Source organism: Arachis ipaensis, chromosome B4, assembly GCF_059453495.1.
Source record: "Arachis ipaensis isolate K30076 ecotype BB chromosome B4, ASM5945349v1, whole genome shotgun sequence".
Lineage (NCBI taxonomy): Eukaryota > Viridiplantae > Streptophyta > Magnoliopsida > Fabales > Fabaceae > Arachis > Arachis ipaensis.
The window spans coordinates 83,547,618-83,567,048 of record NC_142439.1 but is presented as its reverse complement, the minus strand read 5'-3'; the positions used below and the strand labels follow the sequence as shown (position 1 = coordinate 83,567,048).

Sequence of the window (19,431 nt, the reverse complement as noted above, 5' to 3'; positions counted from 1 at the left end):
CTTTAGAGTTTATTGCTTTCTGTAGCTAAGTGTTCTGTGTTGAGACAACTCTTTAGGATAGGCTTTCAGTCAACACTCCCGAACCAGTTGGTTCAAGGTGCTAGGTGTTGAAACACCCCTAAAGACTTAATCACCCAAGTCTCTCCTCATCACATACACACCACAGGCACATGGTTTATTATTCATTCTGGAGACCTTGGTGTCTAGCACCTCTTTGGGTTGCTAAATGTTTTGTGACAAGGTTGCTCTTGATAGTGGACTTTCAGTTGACAGTCCCGGATTAGTTAACCCAAGTTGTTAAGTGATGAAGCACTTCTAAGAACTCATCCAAGCAGATCCTTGCACAAAAACACCATAGACACATGGCTCAAGGTTTAAACTATTGGTGCCTAGCTTTATTTTTTGCTATTTTCTTTCTTTTTCATTCTCTTTTTCTCTTTTTAGGATCTTATTAATTCATTTAAGTCTCATAGAATGCACTTCAAGCTCATAATTCAAGAGGTAGCTTAGCCTTGTACCTTATTGATAAACCAACTTAGCTAGCAAATACCACCACAACACTAGGACTATATTCTGCACATTGGATTTCACTCTTGTCTTTCACAACAAGCTCTCATAAATTCTTTTATTGAGCTCAAGGACACAGCATACAATTCAAGCAAGATGAAAATGAAGCAGGCACTTAGACTAGCAGCCCAAAATGACAATAATGAAAGACACACAGAATGCAAAGGTTCATGCAAACAGGGCACAATCATACTTCCAATTAAAGTACTACAAACCAAAAACAGTTGAGTAACAATACAACCTCTTGGTGTCTTCTTGTTTCTTCCTTGTCATCATCATCCATAGCTTTTGTATCCTTCTTTGTATCCTTGGATGATGGTGCATAGTTCTTCCAAGAGATTGATTGAATTCCTGCAAAGTTATTGAAAGTCACTTGTTCCCCAAGTACTTGAGAGATGGTTAGCATGCATGTATGTTTGTAGGCTTCTAAACTTAGATTGGTGTGTGAATACCAAACTTAGTTCCTTGCCTTATGCAGCAATTTGAATATATGCAGAAATCCTCATGTGCTTTTATTAAGAATACAAACTATAAACTAGAAGCTAAAGAAATATTAAGTAGCTTCTCTGATTGTTTGGAGTCAGTGACTAGTCATTGAAGGGTTGCAATATTTTTTTAAATGAAATCTATGGTGAAACACCAAATTTAGCATCACACATTCACCTTTGAATTACCTTGGTGTGCAACACCAAACTTAGCTCCTTGCAATACAGAGAAATCTACTTAACTCTTTTATTGAAATAACTAAGAAAAGAAAGTTACCTCTGGTTGGGTTACCTCCTAACAAGCGCTCTTTTAATGTCATTAGCTTGACATTTTGTTCATGAATTTCTTCCTCTTGTTCCAGTTTGTTAAGAGGAATGACCTCAAGTGGAAAGAGGGACCAGTTATTGCCCCTTGTTTTGAGTGTCTCTTTCCAGCAAGCTTTCTTTTATAATTGGCTTGAGTGAACTTGCTTGTTGGATCAGGGGTTGGATTGTTCTTTGACCTTCTCTTTTTTATGGATATGGTCCTTTATTTCTCGGTTACAATACTCCTTTTGGTGCTTGTCTTTACTGTCTTCACATCTTTGATGTCAAGATTTGGGTGTTGTGGGATGATTGGAGTATCATCTTCATCAAGAGCTTCTTGAATTGATGGTTCAATGAACTCACCCTCTATGCAACTCTCTGTTTCAATTGAGTGTGGACACCCTTAATTGACTTCCTCCCTTTCTTCTACATGATGTTGCATTCAGTCTTTTGGGAGTGAGTTTGCATGTTCCTTTGTCACCCCTAGTAGCCTCTGTGGGTATGGAGCCCTAGGCTTATATACTCTCACAACCTCCTCCTTCTTCATATGAATCTCACTTGGTATGGGTGCCTCTTTTTCTTGTTCTTCTGATTCTTCCCTTGTACCCACCATTTGGTCCTCATCCTCCTTGCTAAGCACCACTCCAAAGTATTTTGCTATATGGTTTAAATGTACTTCAATGTTTCTAAAGGTGATGTCTTGTTCTTCCCTCCATGCTCTGGACCATTGAATGAACTCCTCAGTTTTCGGAGAGAGTGAAGTGGTCTCTCTAGATGATCTCAACTCTTCAATGAATTGTTCTTCAGAATAGGGTTGTGCTTTCTGTCTCAATTTTTTTTCATGCTTCTGTTTTTCTATTTTCTCTTCTTCATTTATCTTTATCATTTTTTCAAGGAGGAGTTCTATCCTAGAAAGTCTATCTAAGGGAGGTTGTGAAGGTTGGGATGGTTGGTTGGGGTTGGCTTGTGAATGGAATTGGTTGTTTTGTGGTTGTGTGTTCTGAGAGTGGTATGATTCTTGTGGGTAATGGAATGAGTTTTGTGGAATGTGAAGAGAATTTTGTGTTTAGTGGAATGAATTTTGTGAATGGTGAAGTGAATTATATGGATTTGGGAAGGAATTTTGTGCTGAGACATACTCAAGTAATGAAGAATTTGGACATGAAAAACTTTGAGGTGAAGTTGAATAATTAAGAGGTGATGGCTCTTGATGAATGGGGTATGAATGAGTGAAATCTCTTTGATTTTGATCTTCCCAACCACAACTTGAGTAGTGATCAATTTCATCAAAATATGGACCATTTTGTGGCTCTGGAAAGTACCCCATTTCATGTTCTTGATACTCCCACCCACCATGAGCATAATAACGTGAATCATTTTGTGGTGGTGAAAAGTTTTTCATGAAATTTGATTGACCAAAATATGATGGATACTCCTTTCTTTCTTGCAAAAAGTTATGTCTCAAATAATAATCACCAAATGAAATTAGAATCTCCATTCTCATAAATGAGGGATTCTTAGTGAGGCAATATCACAAACAATTAGTGGATAGATAAACAAGGAAAAACCACTCAAATTACAGAGAATAAAAATAAACAACTGAAATAAAACTAATCAACAAAAGAAAAGAAAAGTGTTCAATCTAGATATCCTCTAATTTAATCATTGTCAATGCAAAATCAATCCCCGGCAACGGCGCCATAAACTTGATGCTCCAAAAATCTGTCTCTCAACAAATTTTCCTCGGCAAGTATACCGAATTGTCGTCAAGTAAAAACTCACAATAGAGTGAGGTCGAATCCCACAGGGATTGATTGGTTGAGCAACTTTAATTAGAGGGGTGTTCTAGTTGAACTGAGCAAAATTTGGATTGAGAATTGCATAATTTAAATTGGCGGGAAAAGTAAATAACAAGAATGTAAATAGCAGAATGTAAATGGCAGAAATTAAATTGCAGAAAGTAAATTACAGAAAATTAAATGGGAGGGGGTTGTTGAGCATAAATGTAAACAGCAGAAAGTTAAAGAAAGGGAAAGATCAGAATGGGGAAGTTTATTGGGCTTAAGAGATGTTAGATTCTCCAGATCAAGTTCATTTTCATCTCTTCCTCAATCAATGCATTCATTGATCTTCTTGGCAATTTTAGGTGATTGAATCCCAATTTTTTGGCAATTCAATCCCCCTAAGCATGAACAATTGTCCAATTCCTTGATCTAATTGCTCATGGGAAGAGATGAAGTTTGGTCACTGATTATACCACACACTTTCATAGATCAAAGTATTGGTAGGATTACATGTCACTATATCCATCCAACCCCCAACCTAATCCGATGTGAGAAAGCATTTCTAGCATGATTTTCTCATTCCTTTTCCAAGGTTTAGAGGAAATCCAAGTATAAACAATTTCTCTTCTAAGACAATTGTTCAATTGGATGAAGACTGAAAGCTTTCAAGCAAAATCAAGAGAAAAGAAAGAAGAAGAAGAATGAAAACTACAATTGATCCATTGAATTGCAACAGAGCTCCCTAACCCAATGAAATGGGGTTTATTTCATCATAGCTCAATTCAAATCAAAAAGAAAGAAAGTGCAGAAAAAATAAAAAAAGTATAAAAGAAGATGATTACAGAGTTCCCAATTTGGGTCCCTGGCTTCCCACCCTTCTAAACTCCCAGAGCCCCCCTCAGGGCCTCCAGAGAGCTCCCTTTTCATCTTCAAAAATTCTTCTATCTATACTCTACTTCTCATCTTCAAAATGGATCTTCAAGTACTTGGATGTGGGCCTTGGCCTTGGTTGAAGCAAGCTTGGAGTGGCTGTTAGTAACGTTGACAAGGATGTTGGCTAGCTAACATTCATACTTGCATGGGTGCCAATTTGTATTGAAGTTGGCCTTAACGTTGCTGATCTACGTTTGTCTGGAAATGTTGGGTCAAACGTTGCAAAATAATACTTGGGCTAGCGTTTGACCAAACGTTGGTGCACCAACGTTTGTTCGCCCATGCGTACGCGTCAAAACAGCGTTTTTCGCGTGCGCGTTGCTCATGCGTGTGCGAAACTGGCTAAAAGTGCTCGTTCACGCGTACCCGTCATCGACGCGTACCCGTCATCGACGCGTACGCGTCACTGCAAATTTTTCAACTCCAAAAATTGAAAGTTATCGAGAACGTTGGGGGTAATGTTGGATCACCAACGTTCCCTCCAATGTTGGCACCCTTGTAGCTTGGAATGTTGCCAGCAATGTTGGTGAGCCAACTTTGGCCACCAATGTTGCTTTGTTGCTTGGCACATTGATGGGCAATGTTGGTGAGCCAACTTGGGCCACCAACGTTGCTTCCTTTCTCTTCTTGTCAACATTACCAATTTCGTGCCCCACTATAGACTATTATACATGGTTGGAAAGCTCTGAATGTCAACTTTCTAACCCAACTGAAAGCATCTCAATTGACTATCTGTAACTCAAGTTATGCTCCTTTGAAAGGGACAGGTCGCTGTCGTTGGTAACAATGCCAGATTCTGAAGCTCAAACTTATTGTCCACCCCATACTATTATATATTGTTGAAAATCTCCGAATGTCTACTTTCCAACGCCGTTGGAAGCGCATCATTTGGAGCTCTACAGTTCGAGTTATACTCCATGGAAGGTGAAGAGGTTAGCTGGCCTTACTACAGGTTGATACTATGTTCATCTTTGCACTTTCGAGGCAATTTTTCTCCCTCAAATTTAGTGTCCACCATGCAGTGCCATTTATGCTTCGAAAGCTCTAGATCCCTACTTTCGAATGCCTTTGGAATTACCTCATTTAGAGCCTTGTAGCTCAAGTTATTCTTGTTTGAAGAAGGCACAGTCAGGCTGTCAGGAGCAACGTTTGAGGCAACGTTGGTGAGCCAACTTTGGCCACCAACGTTTCTTGCTCTGCTTCTTCTCTGTCCTTCCTTTGCTTCTTCTTACCTATCATCAATTAAACAAATACATCAAAGCCTTGCCATAATCTCAAGATTTTGCATCATTCATAGCATTAGATAATTGTTGCATAAATCTCTTGAAAATGTACAAAATTAACAATGTTTGATTGAATCAATGCATGCATAAAATTCTCATCCAAATACTTATTACCTAAGAAATGCATGAAATTACCCTAAAACAAACTAAAAATGGCAGGTGAAACTAGCCTAGATGCCCTGGCATCGAAGGCATGAAAAGAAAGCATGATAAAATAACAAGAAATAATAATTCTACAACTACCAAAAGTAAGAAAATCATAATAACAACTCAATTAAACAAGAAGAACCTAAAAACATAAATTGCATTAAATGTGAATTAAAATAACAAGAGTGTGCATAAACATAAAAGTGACAAAATAGGGAAACTAAGAAGATAAACTAAGGAAATTAAGACAAGAGAACAAAGAAATGTAGAAGAAACTTAATGAAAACAAGAATTAAAAGTAGAAATTACAAAGAAATTAAACTAAAAACCCTAGGTTCTAGAGAGAAGGGGGAGCTTCTCTCTCTAGAAAATAACCTACATGATGCTAAACTAACCCTAATTCCCCCCCTTCACATGGAATGAGGCCTCCTTTGACAAAGCAAGAATCGGCTTCAGAGAGTCTCAAAATTGGGCTCTAGAGGCCCAGAAATCGCCCCCAACGATTTGCATTAATGAGGTCACGTGCTGGGACGTGTGCGTACACATGCTGATTTTCTTGTGCGCACGCACAAGAGGATGTGCATACGCACACATGGCTTTGTGGTTCTTGTGCATACGCACATTGGTTTGTGCGCACGCACACTCTAATGTGTGCTTCCCCTTTGTTTTCTTCATGTTTTCTCCCTCTTGCATGCTCTGCTGCCATCTTTACTAAGCCATTCCTACCTTTTACATCTAAAACCACTCACAAACAACATCAAGGTATCGAATGGAATGTAAATGGAATAAAATTGATTAAATTAAGCACAAAAGAGCATGTTTTCACAATTAGGCTTAATTAAGGGGGAGAACACAAAAGTATGCTATTTGGATGAATAAATGTGGGTTTAAGTGATGAAATCCACTCAAATCAAACCAAAATATATCGTAAAATATGGATTCATCAGGGCTTCCTTGGCCTTTGATCAAGTTAGTGGTGTTAACTTCACCACTAACTTCCCATGCTCTCCAAACTCCACGTTAATGCCCACGTTAGTGGCACTAACGTGGCCACTAACGTGGGCTTCCTTGGCCATTGCTCACATTAATGGTGTTAACTTCACCATTAACTTCCCAAGCTCTTCCTTCTTCCACGTTAGTGACTAACGTGGGCTTCTTTGGCCATCGAACACGTTAATGCTGTTAACTTCACCATTAACGTTCCAAGCTATCCTTTCTTCCACGTTAATAGCCAATTTAGTGGTACTAATGTGGCTCTTCTCTGCTTCTTCTTACCTGAAATCAATCAAAGAAATTGCATCAAAGCCTTGCTCTAATCATGAGATAATGCATCACTCATTACATCAATCAATCCTTGCCTTATTCTCATGAAAATGTTTAGAATTCACAATGTTTGATTGAATCAAGATATGAATGCATACTCAACTAAATACTTGTTTATTGTCTAAGAAATTGTATGAAACTAACCTAAAACATGCTCAAAATGGCTTGTGAAACTAGCCAAGATGCCCTGGCATCAATATTCAAGCTTATAAAACAGATAAATAAATCCTTAAATAGGTCATCTAACTTAGAGAATTCTAATCTGACACTTACACTGCTGTCCCACAGCTTTTGCCAACCTAACCGCCATGCGATTTCATCGCCACCGCCTTCAGAACCTCCACAATCCCAGTAGAAAACACAAGTAATAGCAATACAAGTAAAACACAAGTATAATCATGTATATCAAGTAATTCAAGAAGCAATTAAGCATGTTATACAATTAGGCAAACAATGCAAGTCAGCAAAGCAAGCAAACATATAGAATATGCACATGATGAATGTCTGTCCTATTTGGCTGTGATATCACATTGTTGGTTCAACTGCCAACCCAACACATTCCCATGGAAATGTCGTCTTTCGGTCACGAATATAAATGGAAACCCCCCAGGGATATAGTGCCCGACTCACTTTCCTAGGAATATAGTGCCCGACTCACACTTATGACTCGAAAGGAAGCGAGCGGGATACTTAGCCATAGACCTCACATCTCAACGTAAACGGGATTAACCACCGTCCTTATGCCGCCGCCGCTACCACGACAAGCGGTATTAACCACCGTTCTTGCTAGGTTCATGGCGTCTCAACAATATCAGTACCTTTTCAGAAATCATTCTTATTACTCAGAAAAGTCATTATTCAATCTCGAGTCCTAGACTCGTCTCAAACATCATCAGCCCGTAACTCCACAACTCATCATATTAATCATTGTTATAGTACTCTGCCATTTCACTCAACTGATCCATCCTCAACACTCCAGAAACCTAAGTCTCCGTCTTCTAAATTCATATAGAATTTCTCTAAATTAAGTTACTCACTCATCTTTAGTAGTATTAAGACCTAAGCACTAGATGGTATTCTTAAACGGCACTTAAAGAATGTTTGAAAAGTTAGAGAACCTTTGAAAACGAAGAAAAACGATTTTTTAGCAAAACAGGGGGTCTCGTGTATGTAAGCCCATGTCTCGTGTACGCAGCTGCTAAAAATGGGTGCTCGCGTACGCAACCCCCTGTTCACGTATGTGAGATGCCCAACTCGAATGGGATGCTCGCGCCACGTGTTGTAGCTCGCATACACAAGGGTCAAAATTTTGGTAGTTCGCGTACACATGCAGTGCCCGTGTACGCGAGATGTCCAACCCGAATAGAATGCTCGCGTCGCGTGTACTGTGTCGTGTACACAACTCTCACCAGACTTTGAAAATTTTCAAATCTGCAGAATTTCAGTTTTAAACACCAAACTTTAAACATTCATAACTTTTTCTACAAAACTCTATTTTCACAAACTTTATATCAATTTAAATATCTTTAAATGAACTTCAAATTAAGACAAATTTCAATCAATTTCGAAAACTGAGACTCAAGTTATGATCCGCCAAAGTTCGGTAAAAATCAAGTTTCACAAAATTCAAAAAAGTTCTCTAATTTTCAAAACTTTGAACCAAACCAACTCCAAGCCACAACACACATCAATTCACATTAGAACTTACCATTTTGTCTCAAATCACCACTCTTACCAAATTTTCACTTACAATAATACACTATCCTCATAATTCTCAACCCCAAGCATCAAATTTCTCATACTAAAACTATTTCTCAACCAACACACTCATCAAATAACATTCTATCATTACCAATCATCATAATTAGCATCATTCAATCTCAATCTCAATATTCAACACCATTTACCAATAACAAAAACATAGTTCATCAAAATTTATCAAAATTCATCAATTCATCATACATTGTCATTTCAACAAATTTCAACAACCAATTCAATCCTATCCTAAGGTCCACTAGTGCAAGTGTCTAGAAATATTACATATTACATAGAGGAAATCGAAACCACACCTTGGCCGATTCACAATATGTACAATACCCAAATTTGAGTCCAAATAAGCTTTCAACCAAAATCAAGCCACCAATTCCAATCCAAATTCTTTCAAATAGCCAAGACAACTCCAAGCAGCACCACTGCTCAAACTTATCCACCGAAATTAGGGATAGAACCCAAATTAACTTGATCAAAAAATCAAAAAATCAGCAACAACATTATGGCAAAAAATAGCAACTTAGAATCACAGTAATAACCACTAATAATCAAAACTAACAAAAACTCAGAATCACAGTAGCAACTCACAAAATAGCAACTTAGAATTTATAATCTAATAATCAAAACTAACAAACAAATTAGTAATAATCGCTAACCGCTGAATTTGCAAACAGAATCACAATGCTAACTATTGAATTTACAAACAAACAGACTATGAAAATCAAACTACAGTAACAAATTAATAACAGAACAAAAACATAATTTAAAACTTACAAAAATAAAATTACAAAATCTAATTAATTCATATAATTAACAAAATAAAAAAAAAACTAAAAAGTAGAAGGCAACAATCAATAGAAATTAAATCCAGAAGACAACAATAAGAAAAGAACAATTAACCCCAAAAAAAAGCAACAATCAACATAATTAAATCCAAAAAAACAGCAATTAACTCCCAAAAATAAAACTGAAACCGTGCAGGGATTAAGGCTTACAAACTTAGAAATTTAGTAACTCAAATTAAGCAAAAATTAACAAACTTAGAATCAGAAATCAGAAAACCAAATAAAAGTACAAAACAAGCAAAATTATATTGAAGACCAGCGGCGAAGGAGGAAGCCAAGTGACGGCGACGGAAGAGGGGAAGTAAGCTTGGGCACAGAGGGAATTGAAGACAGAAGCTTGAAGCACGTGACAGAGACAGATCGACGAAGAGGACAAAGACGATTTCAGGGTGGCCGACGACGACGAGAACAGGCGGCGACGCCAACAGCAGCTCCAAGCATACCTGGCAACGTAAAGTGAAGGGATCCAGGAGAAGAGGATCGCGACAGTGGGACTCAACACTGGCAGAGAAGAGTTCGTCAGACGGCGACACCGGCCGCTAGCTGCTGCTGGTGGATGTCTAGGAGAGAGGGGATGCTAGGGTTTCGTTTTCTGTGAAGCTCAGAGAGAGAGAGAGAGAGAGAAGCTAGGTCGTGTGTGAGAGAGAAGAGAGAGGGTTTATGTATTTTTTATTTTATTTTTTTAAATTGAAAATCAGAAAAAAAATCATCTAATTCATGCGGTTCACTAATTAACAGTTGGTTTGATCGGTTTTTTCACCAATTTTTTGTCAAGACAGTTTTTCACTTCAACAGAATTGGCTAAGGGACCGGTTCTCAATTAATCCGGTTGAACCAACTAGTCCAATCTTCAGAATATTGGTTAAAAAGGACGTTTATGGCGTGTGTATGGGAAGGGCCGCCGAATTGCTCTTGACCAAATTCAATAAACATAAAATTTGACTGAACAGTACTACAGTTTAGTAGTTTACACATTGGCACATAAAATGAAGAAAAATTATGCACACATATAGAATCTTATATAATGCTGGTGTTCACTGAATGAATAATTGAGATGTTCTGGGTTGAGTTGAAATGCAAATAAGCAATGATTATAAAACTCAACCACTCATTCACTGAAAATGATGGTTGCTTATGAAAATTATTTTGTGCACGTATCATTCATTCTGTACATGAAAATATGAAGTACCAAATTATGACAGATTCATAACACATCTAACTTTTACTTGAACGAAAATCTTCATTCTTGCTGTCTTGGCAAAACTTCTGATGGCAACTGTTCCTGAATACGAGCTGCAAGCTGCGATACTTTGTCATCTAGTTTAAGGGGACGCCTTCGCAAACTCTATAAACATGAAGTTTTATTACTCTTTTGAGCTCTTGCCACATAATCATTATGGCCATAACGTATCAAACTTGAAAGAATAACTAGGGTACATGCCCGTACGTTGCACGAGATATAATATAAAAGGATAGTGCAAAATTAAGATATTATCATCATTAAATTTGTGAATAAAAGAATGAGAAAGTAAAGGAAATTAATTTTTAATTAGCCAACGTTAACCAACTTTTCTTTAAAGTTTATAATCTAGGATCTAGAATTTAAGATAAACAAAATAATTTAAGAAAAAAAAATAGTGATGTTAACTGAAAAAAATTAACTCCCTAACGTTAATCTAAATGAATATATTAAAAGTGATAATTATCCAATGTGTGAAATTGTATAGAATGAAATATGTAGAATTATAAATAAAAAAATACATAAGTAACATACATTGATGTATTGGTTTTCTATTAAAATTTTAGTGACATCAAATATCCAGGAATACTTAGTTTTATACAACATTTATTTGTAGAATTATGCATGTACTGTTCTATGAGGGTATTGTTATCATTTAAAATTAATGCTAAAAAGGTATTTTTATCTCTTAAAATATACTCCACTGGTATTTCAGATTTTTTTTTAAAAAAAAAAATTAACTTCTAATACAATAAATGCTCTTCATTAATTTGATAAAGATATTTCTGCCATTTTGAAATTACTATTAAAAGAGCATTTTAGTCTCTTAAAATAAACTCTAACTATTTTAGCCTTTTAGAATCAAATTCAAATTTTAATTTCTAATTTAATTAAATAACCTTAAATCTAAAGAGATATTTTTGTCATTTTAAAACAATCTTAAACATTGATTTTGTATTTAATCCTTATTTATATATATTATATGTTGTGCTTGCAAAATATCAAGTTATTTCAAATATGTTTTGTAACTTTATAGTACTCAAATATTTTAATAAATTTTTTTTTGAAAAATATTGACACCTAGCATACGTAATAATATCAATACCTTGGCTCTATTATTTATAGAATATACTATTAAAATAATAGACTCGATAATATATTTAATAATAAATTTCAATAAGCAAATACATATTTTGAAAGCCAATGAGCTATAATTCAAATGGCATAGTCTCCCGAGGTTGCGGGTTCGAGTCTCTCTATCTTTGATGAAAAAAAATACATTTTTGAAGAAAATTTAGTTATCAAAACATGACACCTAACATGAATAGCATTATAGCAATAAGACTTTTGTCCCATAAAAAGTATATGATGACATTACCTCAGAAGCCCATAAACAATCATATGCTTTCCGAGGAATTATGTGGATATGTGTCTGCAATGCACGATATATAGTAAAATTAACGACCTTTCATAAATTCAAACATGTAGAGAGCAAAGAATATGACTGATTCCACAAAATTACGAGTAACTACGTAGATGTAGTATCTTACATGAAATATTACTTGCCCAGCAGCTTCTCCATTGTTAATCAACAGATTGAATGAATCTGCAGAATTCCAAGCATTAAACAAAACTCTATGGGGTGATATGTAAGGTCAAACGATGATCAACAGACTGAAGAAACAAGTGTGGATATTGGACAAAGACACAAAAAACCATCAAGAATCTTGTTATTAATATGGAGGTCCTACATCTGCACCAATGGCCGCTCAAGCCCTAGATTTTGCAGCAACCGCCATTCCCCTACTCATCGCAGCATGGCCCTTGTCTCAAGGGCCGAGTATAGGTCAAGCGCTTTAGTATCATCTATTTTTGGAGCTATTTGATTCAACAAGTGAGTTATCACACACAGCAAATTTCGACCACGATGACCATCATCTTATTGTCTTAATCACCCAACACCCCTTTGGGGTCTCGGTTAGTAAGTAGTTGAGCCCTGTAACCCGACTTTCGGTTCATCCCGCATCGTCAATTCTGCTTGCCAAAAGTTGCCTACTTAGAGCTCTCAATTCTGTGGCACCGCTCAACAAAGTATCCGCGTCATCCTACCTAATAAGTCAGCAGTGGTGTGCCCCTGATGCCTCTAATCATTGTCTTCACTTAATAGAACTCATACTCAAGCTCCAGCTATCCTGAGGGAAACTTTAGCAGGCACCAGCTATTAAACAGTTCGATTAGTCTTCACCCTTATACATAGGTGAGACAAACGATTTGCATGTCAGTATCGCCACAGGCCTCCACCAGAGTTCCCTCTGGCTTTGCGCTGTTTAGGTATAGTTCACCATCTTTCGAGTCCTTACGGGCATGCTCTCACTTGAACGCTTAACAGAAGATCTGGGTCGGTCGACGGAGCAACCTCTGGAGATTCCACCAATTAGCATCCTTACGCCTTACAAGTTTACTCATAAGTTGACTAATACATGTCAAACTACTTGAAAATCACAGAAGATTACCATTGCTTTTCCCTCCACTCAATTTTCTTATGTATTCCATTACTGCTCTGCTTCCATATACGCTATCCACAGACAAGGAACTCTAGGCCTTAGTAAGGGTATCACAGAAGAACACCCCACAGCCATGGTGGACGCAGCACAAACAAAGACCCCATAGATGAGAACTCCTTGCAGCCTCAAATAGGCCACTTCAGGTGCAAGACTCCAAAACAACTGTATGTAGGGGCCTTTGGCCAGCTCAAATCCTCAAGAAGAACCCTATGCAAGCAAGAATTGGGTGGTCAATTAATCTGACATTCCCCTGCAGCACATTACTAACCACCCAGATGTTGCTTGCCATTGAAAAAGGCCTCAATGGCCTCATGTTGACAGTTCTGGTTTTGCTTTGTTGGGACCTCCAAGGGTTAAGCCTCTGTGGTCACCGTGGGTCAGAACTTTTTTGGTTAAGCTATTGCATCATGAGCGTTGTGGATGTTTAACAGTCTCATAGGTCATCATGGAGCAAGGATTGATCTTACCATGCAAAGTGTTTGCACAAGATAAAGAATAGGACTTGAGGTGTGTCATGTCACTTTGGTTTGTCAAACAAACTTGGAATTGGCCTGCTCCAATCTGCAGGCAATAAACCAAGCTATTCTGCATGTGCATAAGCAAAGACATTGGCTGGGCCAAGGAGACACAAAATAGATATAAGATTCACAGTACTTCCATATGTTGGCGAACGTCAAACAACCAATGTTCATTACTACTAAACCCATCCCAGAAAACAGAGTACTCGTGCTTTATGTTGTCCTATGCATTTCCTATTTAAGCATTTCATAAATCATGTGACATCTCAAAGAAAAGGAAAAAATGGGAAAAAGAAAGTTTCTGAGAAAATGGGTATCTTCCTTTTACTTTATGTTTTGGGTTAAAGAGTTCATTAGTCTTGGTCTATCAAGCAAAGGGTTCAATATTTTCCGTGTTTTAATCATGTTATTCATGTCAGCCATGCATCAATGTCCCACGTTTGTGAGACACATGAGCAAAATTGATCTGTGACTCCTAGGTGTTGGCATGACTACTTGAATCAAAAGTGCGGCTGAAAAGACATTGGTAGATGGTTGGGGCATAGGAGAGGATTTCCTTCTTTGCAAGCAACCTATGCAACCTAGCTCTGATTTTGTTTGGTAAGAACTAATGTTCTCAATCATTTAACTCATATAGTATTGTACTTGATGCGACCAACCATATGCCCTTTAAATCCGGACATATTCCCTCTTGTTCCTCTCAAGTAAACATATAACGATAGCTAATTGCTCCTGTATCACAACTGCAGGTTTTGGAACTATTTCCCTCCATCATTTCTTTTACCTAAACTCCATTTGCATAGTCAATTCAAAATCACAAAATATCTCGAAGCATCTCTTCTGAAGGATGGGTATTCCCATCAAGTTCTCTTTGAGAAGAGAGATCAGAATTGAGATTCTACTTCCCATATGAAATGTGCATCATGCTCCCCAATTCTCCAGTAACCTTATTCATAAGCTAATATACAATAGCTAGCACGGCTCATAATCCTATTCAACATGGCATGATTAAGTAAATTGAGATTGATTCACATTTCAAGTAAAATTTGGACAGGGGATAAACAGCCACAAAACATGTTTCTTTAGGACTGCGGTTCGCAAATCTGTTAACTAAAGCCATACCCTGGATCCCACAGGTGACCTAGAAGTTCGATCTACGTTGGATCTCACCTGAATTGCCCCATCTATCCTACCAGGGATAAGTTTCATTTCAAACACTTTTTAAGAACTTATAACCAAGCTGGGAAAGATATTCATTTACCAGTCTAATAGGGATTACTGAGATATGTTTAGATATCCATTTACCATTTACCAGAGCAATTATATTCAGGTTTTCATTCTCTCTTTTCAAATCCGACTGCTTTTCCCTTCACTTAGCCTTCCTAGTACTCTTGTAACAGTTTTGTGATTTATTATTCAGGTACAATCCGAGCCGAGGCTTAAGCAGGACCAGACTCCCTTATCTCAGTGCTAAATATAGACCTGGTGTGCCACTGGACTTCTTTGAAGCTGATTTGAAATTGACAGTTGCAAGACAATTTATAATTTTCGTACACAAGCAACCACTATGAAAAAACGTTTGAAGTATGAAAGATTCATAAAGACCACATCACTCAACAAGAACCGAGATATTTACAGAAGTTAATGACTTTCCCTCATTGTTTCCGGATGAGTAATAGCGATGTATCTACTGCTATCCATAAACAGAATTGCTTAAAATGAGCAAAATGTATTGAAATGCATAACTAAAGGAAACAAAAGCTCAAATAGAAATACAAGTGTTCAACTACATACCACTGCCAGTAGCCTTCATGATTGCATTGCTAATAAACGGTACTTTCGAACACATTGCAGCTATCACCTGTACCATAAGCCAATTAGGATAATTGTCTCACATTACAGAAGTACAGAATACATAAACTTATTAAACACAAGCACGCCATTTATTCTATATTTCGGTTGCATGTTACTTAGCAACTTTTCATGCTGGGTAAAATGCTAGGTTGAAACTAAGCAGTAGACACATTATCTTTAAATGTTAACAATAGCAGTATCATATATAATAAGAATCCTAAATACTATTTTTTTTCCCTTATGGAGAGACGATTTATCATCAACCTAAAATTAAACAGGGTGAAGACAGAAAAATTGTCATAATTTCAATCTTATGAGTAGTTACTCACTGATGGAGGAGTAGCATCCAGTGAAGGAAAATGAGATTTTGGGATAATAAGAGAGTGCCTGGTAAACAAAGTGCATGTTAGAAGTTGACAAAACAATGATATGCAGAATAGTTGAAAAGGTAAATTTATTGGATCATGAATTTCACGTACAAATGATTACCGAATCCAACAATAAGCTATTGAAAATTTATGAAATTTTTAAACATTCATAATAATTAACTAAGGCATTAAAAAAATAAAGATTTTTCAGAATTAGAATTCTTCTCGGAACAAAATTCTCATCACTTTCTTTTCTGTTCACATCCAAATTAGCATTTTAACTATTACGAATAAACTTTGAGAACATCTTGTCTCGAAGGAAGTAAAAGGGGAAGCAATCATATTTTATCATCACGAAGGGTACAATTTCAGGATCACGATATACAAAACTGCATAGAATGTGTAAGGAACTTGGGTATTATGTGGTGCCCAAAGTCCCAAAAAGAGTAGTATGGAATGCTTGATGTTATATTTAGGAAAAGTGATTCTTCCCCTTAATAGCTAACTTTTAAGGTGTGGTTCTCCACTTTAATTAGGTGCTTAAAAAAATTCTTCAATTTTAATATACTTATGACAATGTGTGAATGTGCATAAAGGTATGAAATAACGCAAAACACAGCTGCACCTCACAACTATATACCTATGAAAAATATAAAATTGCACCATGGACATATGATACCTTACCCATGACTCAATGGATATATATCCAATATGCAAAGGCACATGTCATCTTCATATAGCTGTTAATTGACACCAAAAAAAGGGTAAAAAAACAAAAACGAAAGTCACGATAGGGTAATGAGAGAACATGATTAGACTATATATAAAAAGTTGGAAATGATAAAAACAGTTGTTACATCTAATGATTGAAAATATACAAATATTTGGAAGAATTTCAAAGGACATGATTCACAATTTCAGAAACTACCTTATGTCTAAACTCTAAATGTTATTAAGGGCAATTTAGTGCTAAGATCTACTATCACTGCAGAATGGTTGGACACTTGGACTCATTATTCAAATCTATAGGAAGCAACCTTAGTTTGCATTTGCATGAGACCAATTCCACTACTCAACCCTGTGGATGGATCACATGGTGGCATGAGAAGCTCACATAAAACCAACAAAGCTAACAACGGGAAAATCTAGTTGAATATTTAGTGCTCACAATTCATAAAATAGTAAAATACATACCTGAACATCAATATTGTGCCTGTTTGTAGTTTACAAATAAAAAGTTCCACCTCTAAATCATCTCCTAACTCATTCACTCACCCATTCCATCTCTAAATTTCGAATAAGTTCCATCCAAAGTGATAAATTTTCAGTTTATTGAAAGCATCGAGAGTTTCCAAAGTGTACTTTCTCCCATGAAAACTTATCACTTTTGAAACCTTAATAACTTACCTTAGCAAAACATTTTAATAAATGCTCTATTGTTATATCCATGGTGAAACTTCAACAATGCACATAAATAAATTGCTAAGGTCTAGAAGTCTAGAACTGCTAATGGTTATGGTTTTCATATTAAATAATATTGTAATTATGGTTCCAGACTTTTATTTAAGTCAATGTAATATAGTATATTGAGAATAAAAGTTGAGAGATCAAAATTCGTGAATTTATTAGATTCCAGTGAAGTTGTCCCACACAACTGCTTTTATCCCTCACACCTAACCACCTACACTTCAATAATTTCCCTACTCAAAACTAATCCTAAATATAGTCCTGGGTAGAATGATCAGTTCAAACCAAAGAACATTTTCAATAACCCCCTTCTATATAAATAATTAAATACACATTCTTCCAATTTAGAAGCAGACTATTTCATTTCATGGGAGCAGCACAGTCTGATTTCTCAGCATCTATTTTAACTATGTAGCCGACCCCATCAAACAGGTCGATTCTTAATTATTACTTTATAGGCTTACTTTATCCAGAAGTCATTATTACCTAGTCCAGCAAGATATAGCAGAAACTATTTAACTTGAGTCTTTTGACAACCAAATCAACCTGCACACTCATTTAGTGACTGTTAATGTATGTCAACCAACTTAGTGAGACGAGGTAAAATCGGGAGAATTAGAGGAGAATTCTTGTTAAAAGCTCCATTATTTTGCAAATTAGGGGAGAATTCCAAAGGTAAAATGAACAAAAGCTATCAGAATCACGGGCAGTTGGGCAATGATAGTTTGATGAACCAGGACATGTAACGGCAATTGCTGACCGATAAGTTGTATGACTGACTAACTGCTCAACATTAAGCAGTTTTCCTCAAGTTCAAGTTCAACATTTGGTCTTGGCTTCAATATTCAAGAGTTTACCCTTAAAACCAAATGACCCAGCAAGTTCTATCAAACTACATCAGTTTCTCCATGCTTCAACTTTTTGGAAAAATTTCAGTTTGAAACAGGACAAATAGATATAAATCACCCTTCAACAACTAATAAACATCACAAATTCAGTAACAAAAGCCAAAGAAAAGAAGTTGTTACAAAAAAAATTATGAACAATCCATCTTCCAAGGAAGGTACTTCCTTGAACTAAAATTGCTCTAAAACCATACGAACTACTAGCTCGAAGTACTTTCATTCTCTATTTCATTATATTATATAGGAATATAAAAGACTCTAGAACATTCTATTCTTAAGTCCCCAGTTTAAAACATAGTAATCATATGACAACTAATATCCTCTATATAATAATATTCTTTTATTCATTAATATCCCTAACTGATGAGAAGCATGCATACCTTCCAAGCAGGTGATTCCCCATGGACAATCTTGCAGAAAACGCAATCATTTTGCAAATTCTGATTTTCGGTATGAGCCACTTGCGTCTCGGCATCAGAAGAAGAAAAAGCACAGACCAAGCCCGAAACGGCGGTCAGAGTGGGATCGGGAGAAAAGGGGGAGGGGCTAAGATGGGAGCACAAGATGGCGAGCCTCTTTCTAGCTGAGTCGTCCATGGTCAAATCGAAGAGCTAATGTGGGTTTTGGGGTTGAGGAGAGAGAAGGAAGAGCATTGCATGGTGGAGGTGAACTGGTTGTGACTCGTTGTTGCGACTGGATAGGAAGAGATGGAGTGAGAGGGACAGCAAGCAAGAAAAAAAGACAGGACAATGCAACGACCAGTCGACCACGCTTCCCCCTCTCCGAGGTTTGTCTTCACGTGATTTTACGGTAAAAATAATGGGTAATGCAAAAAAAAAAAAAAAAAAAAAAAAACTTATTTTATTTAGCATTAATTAATTATCGTAATAATTAATAAATGTTAAATAAGATAAGTTATGGTTATTTTTAGTTGATTTTCTTTGCTTACTAAATATTTTTGAAAAATAATACTCATAAATTTATTTATAAATAAATGAAATTAGTTTGTATACAATAAAAATGAATAAATTATTATCCGTAAAATTAATATTTGGATATATTTCTTTCGCAC

At 36.4% G+C, this 19,431-nt stretch overlaps 1 protein-coding gene across 1 annotated transcript; it reads right to left on the bottom strand.

Annotated features, from left to right (window-relative positions):
• Positions 1-10,425: 10,425 nt before the first annotated feature.
• HINT3 (histidine triad nucleotide-binding 3) lies at positions 10,426-19,141 on the bottom strand. The gene is given in 8 exon segments (XM_016342819.3): positions 10,426-10,703; positions 10,705-10,788; positions 12,062-12,115; positions 12,234-12,289; positions 15,560-15,626; positions 15,949-16,006; positions 16,672-16,727; positions 18,740-19,141. Coding segments are annotated over 8 exon segments (636 nt in total). The 5' UTR covers positions 18,956-19,141; the 3' UTR covers positions 10,426-10,658.
• Positions 19,142-19,431: the final 290 nt, after the last annotated feature.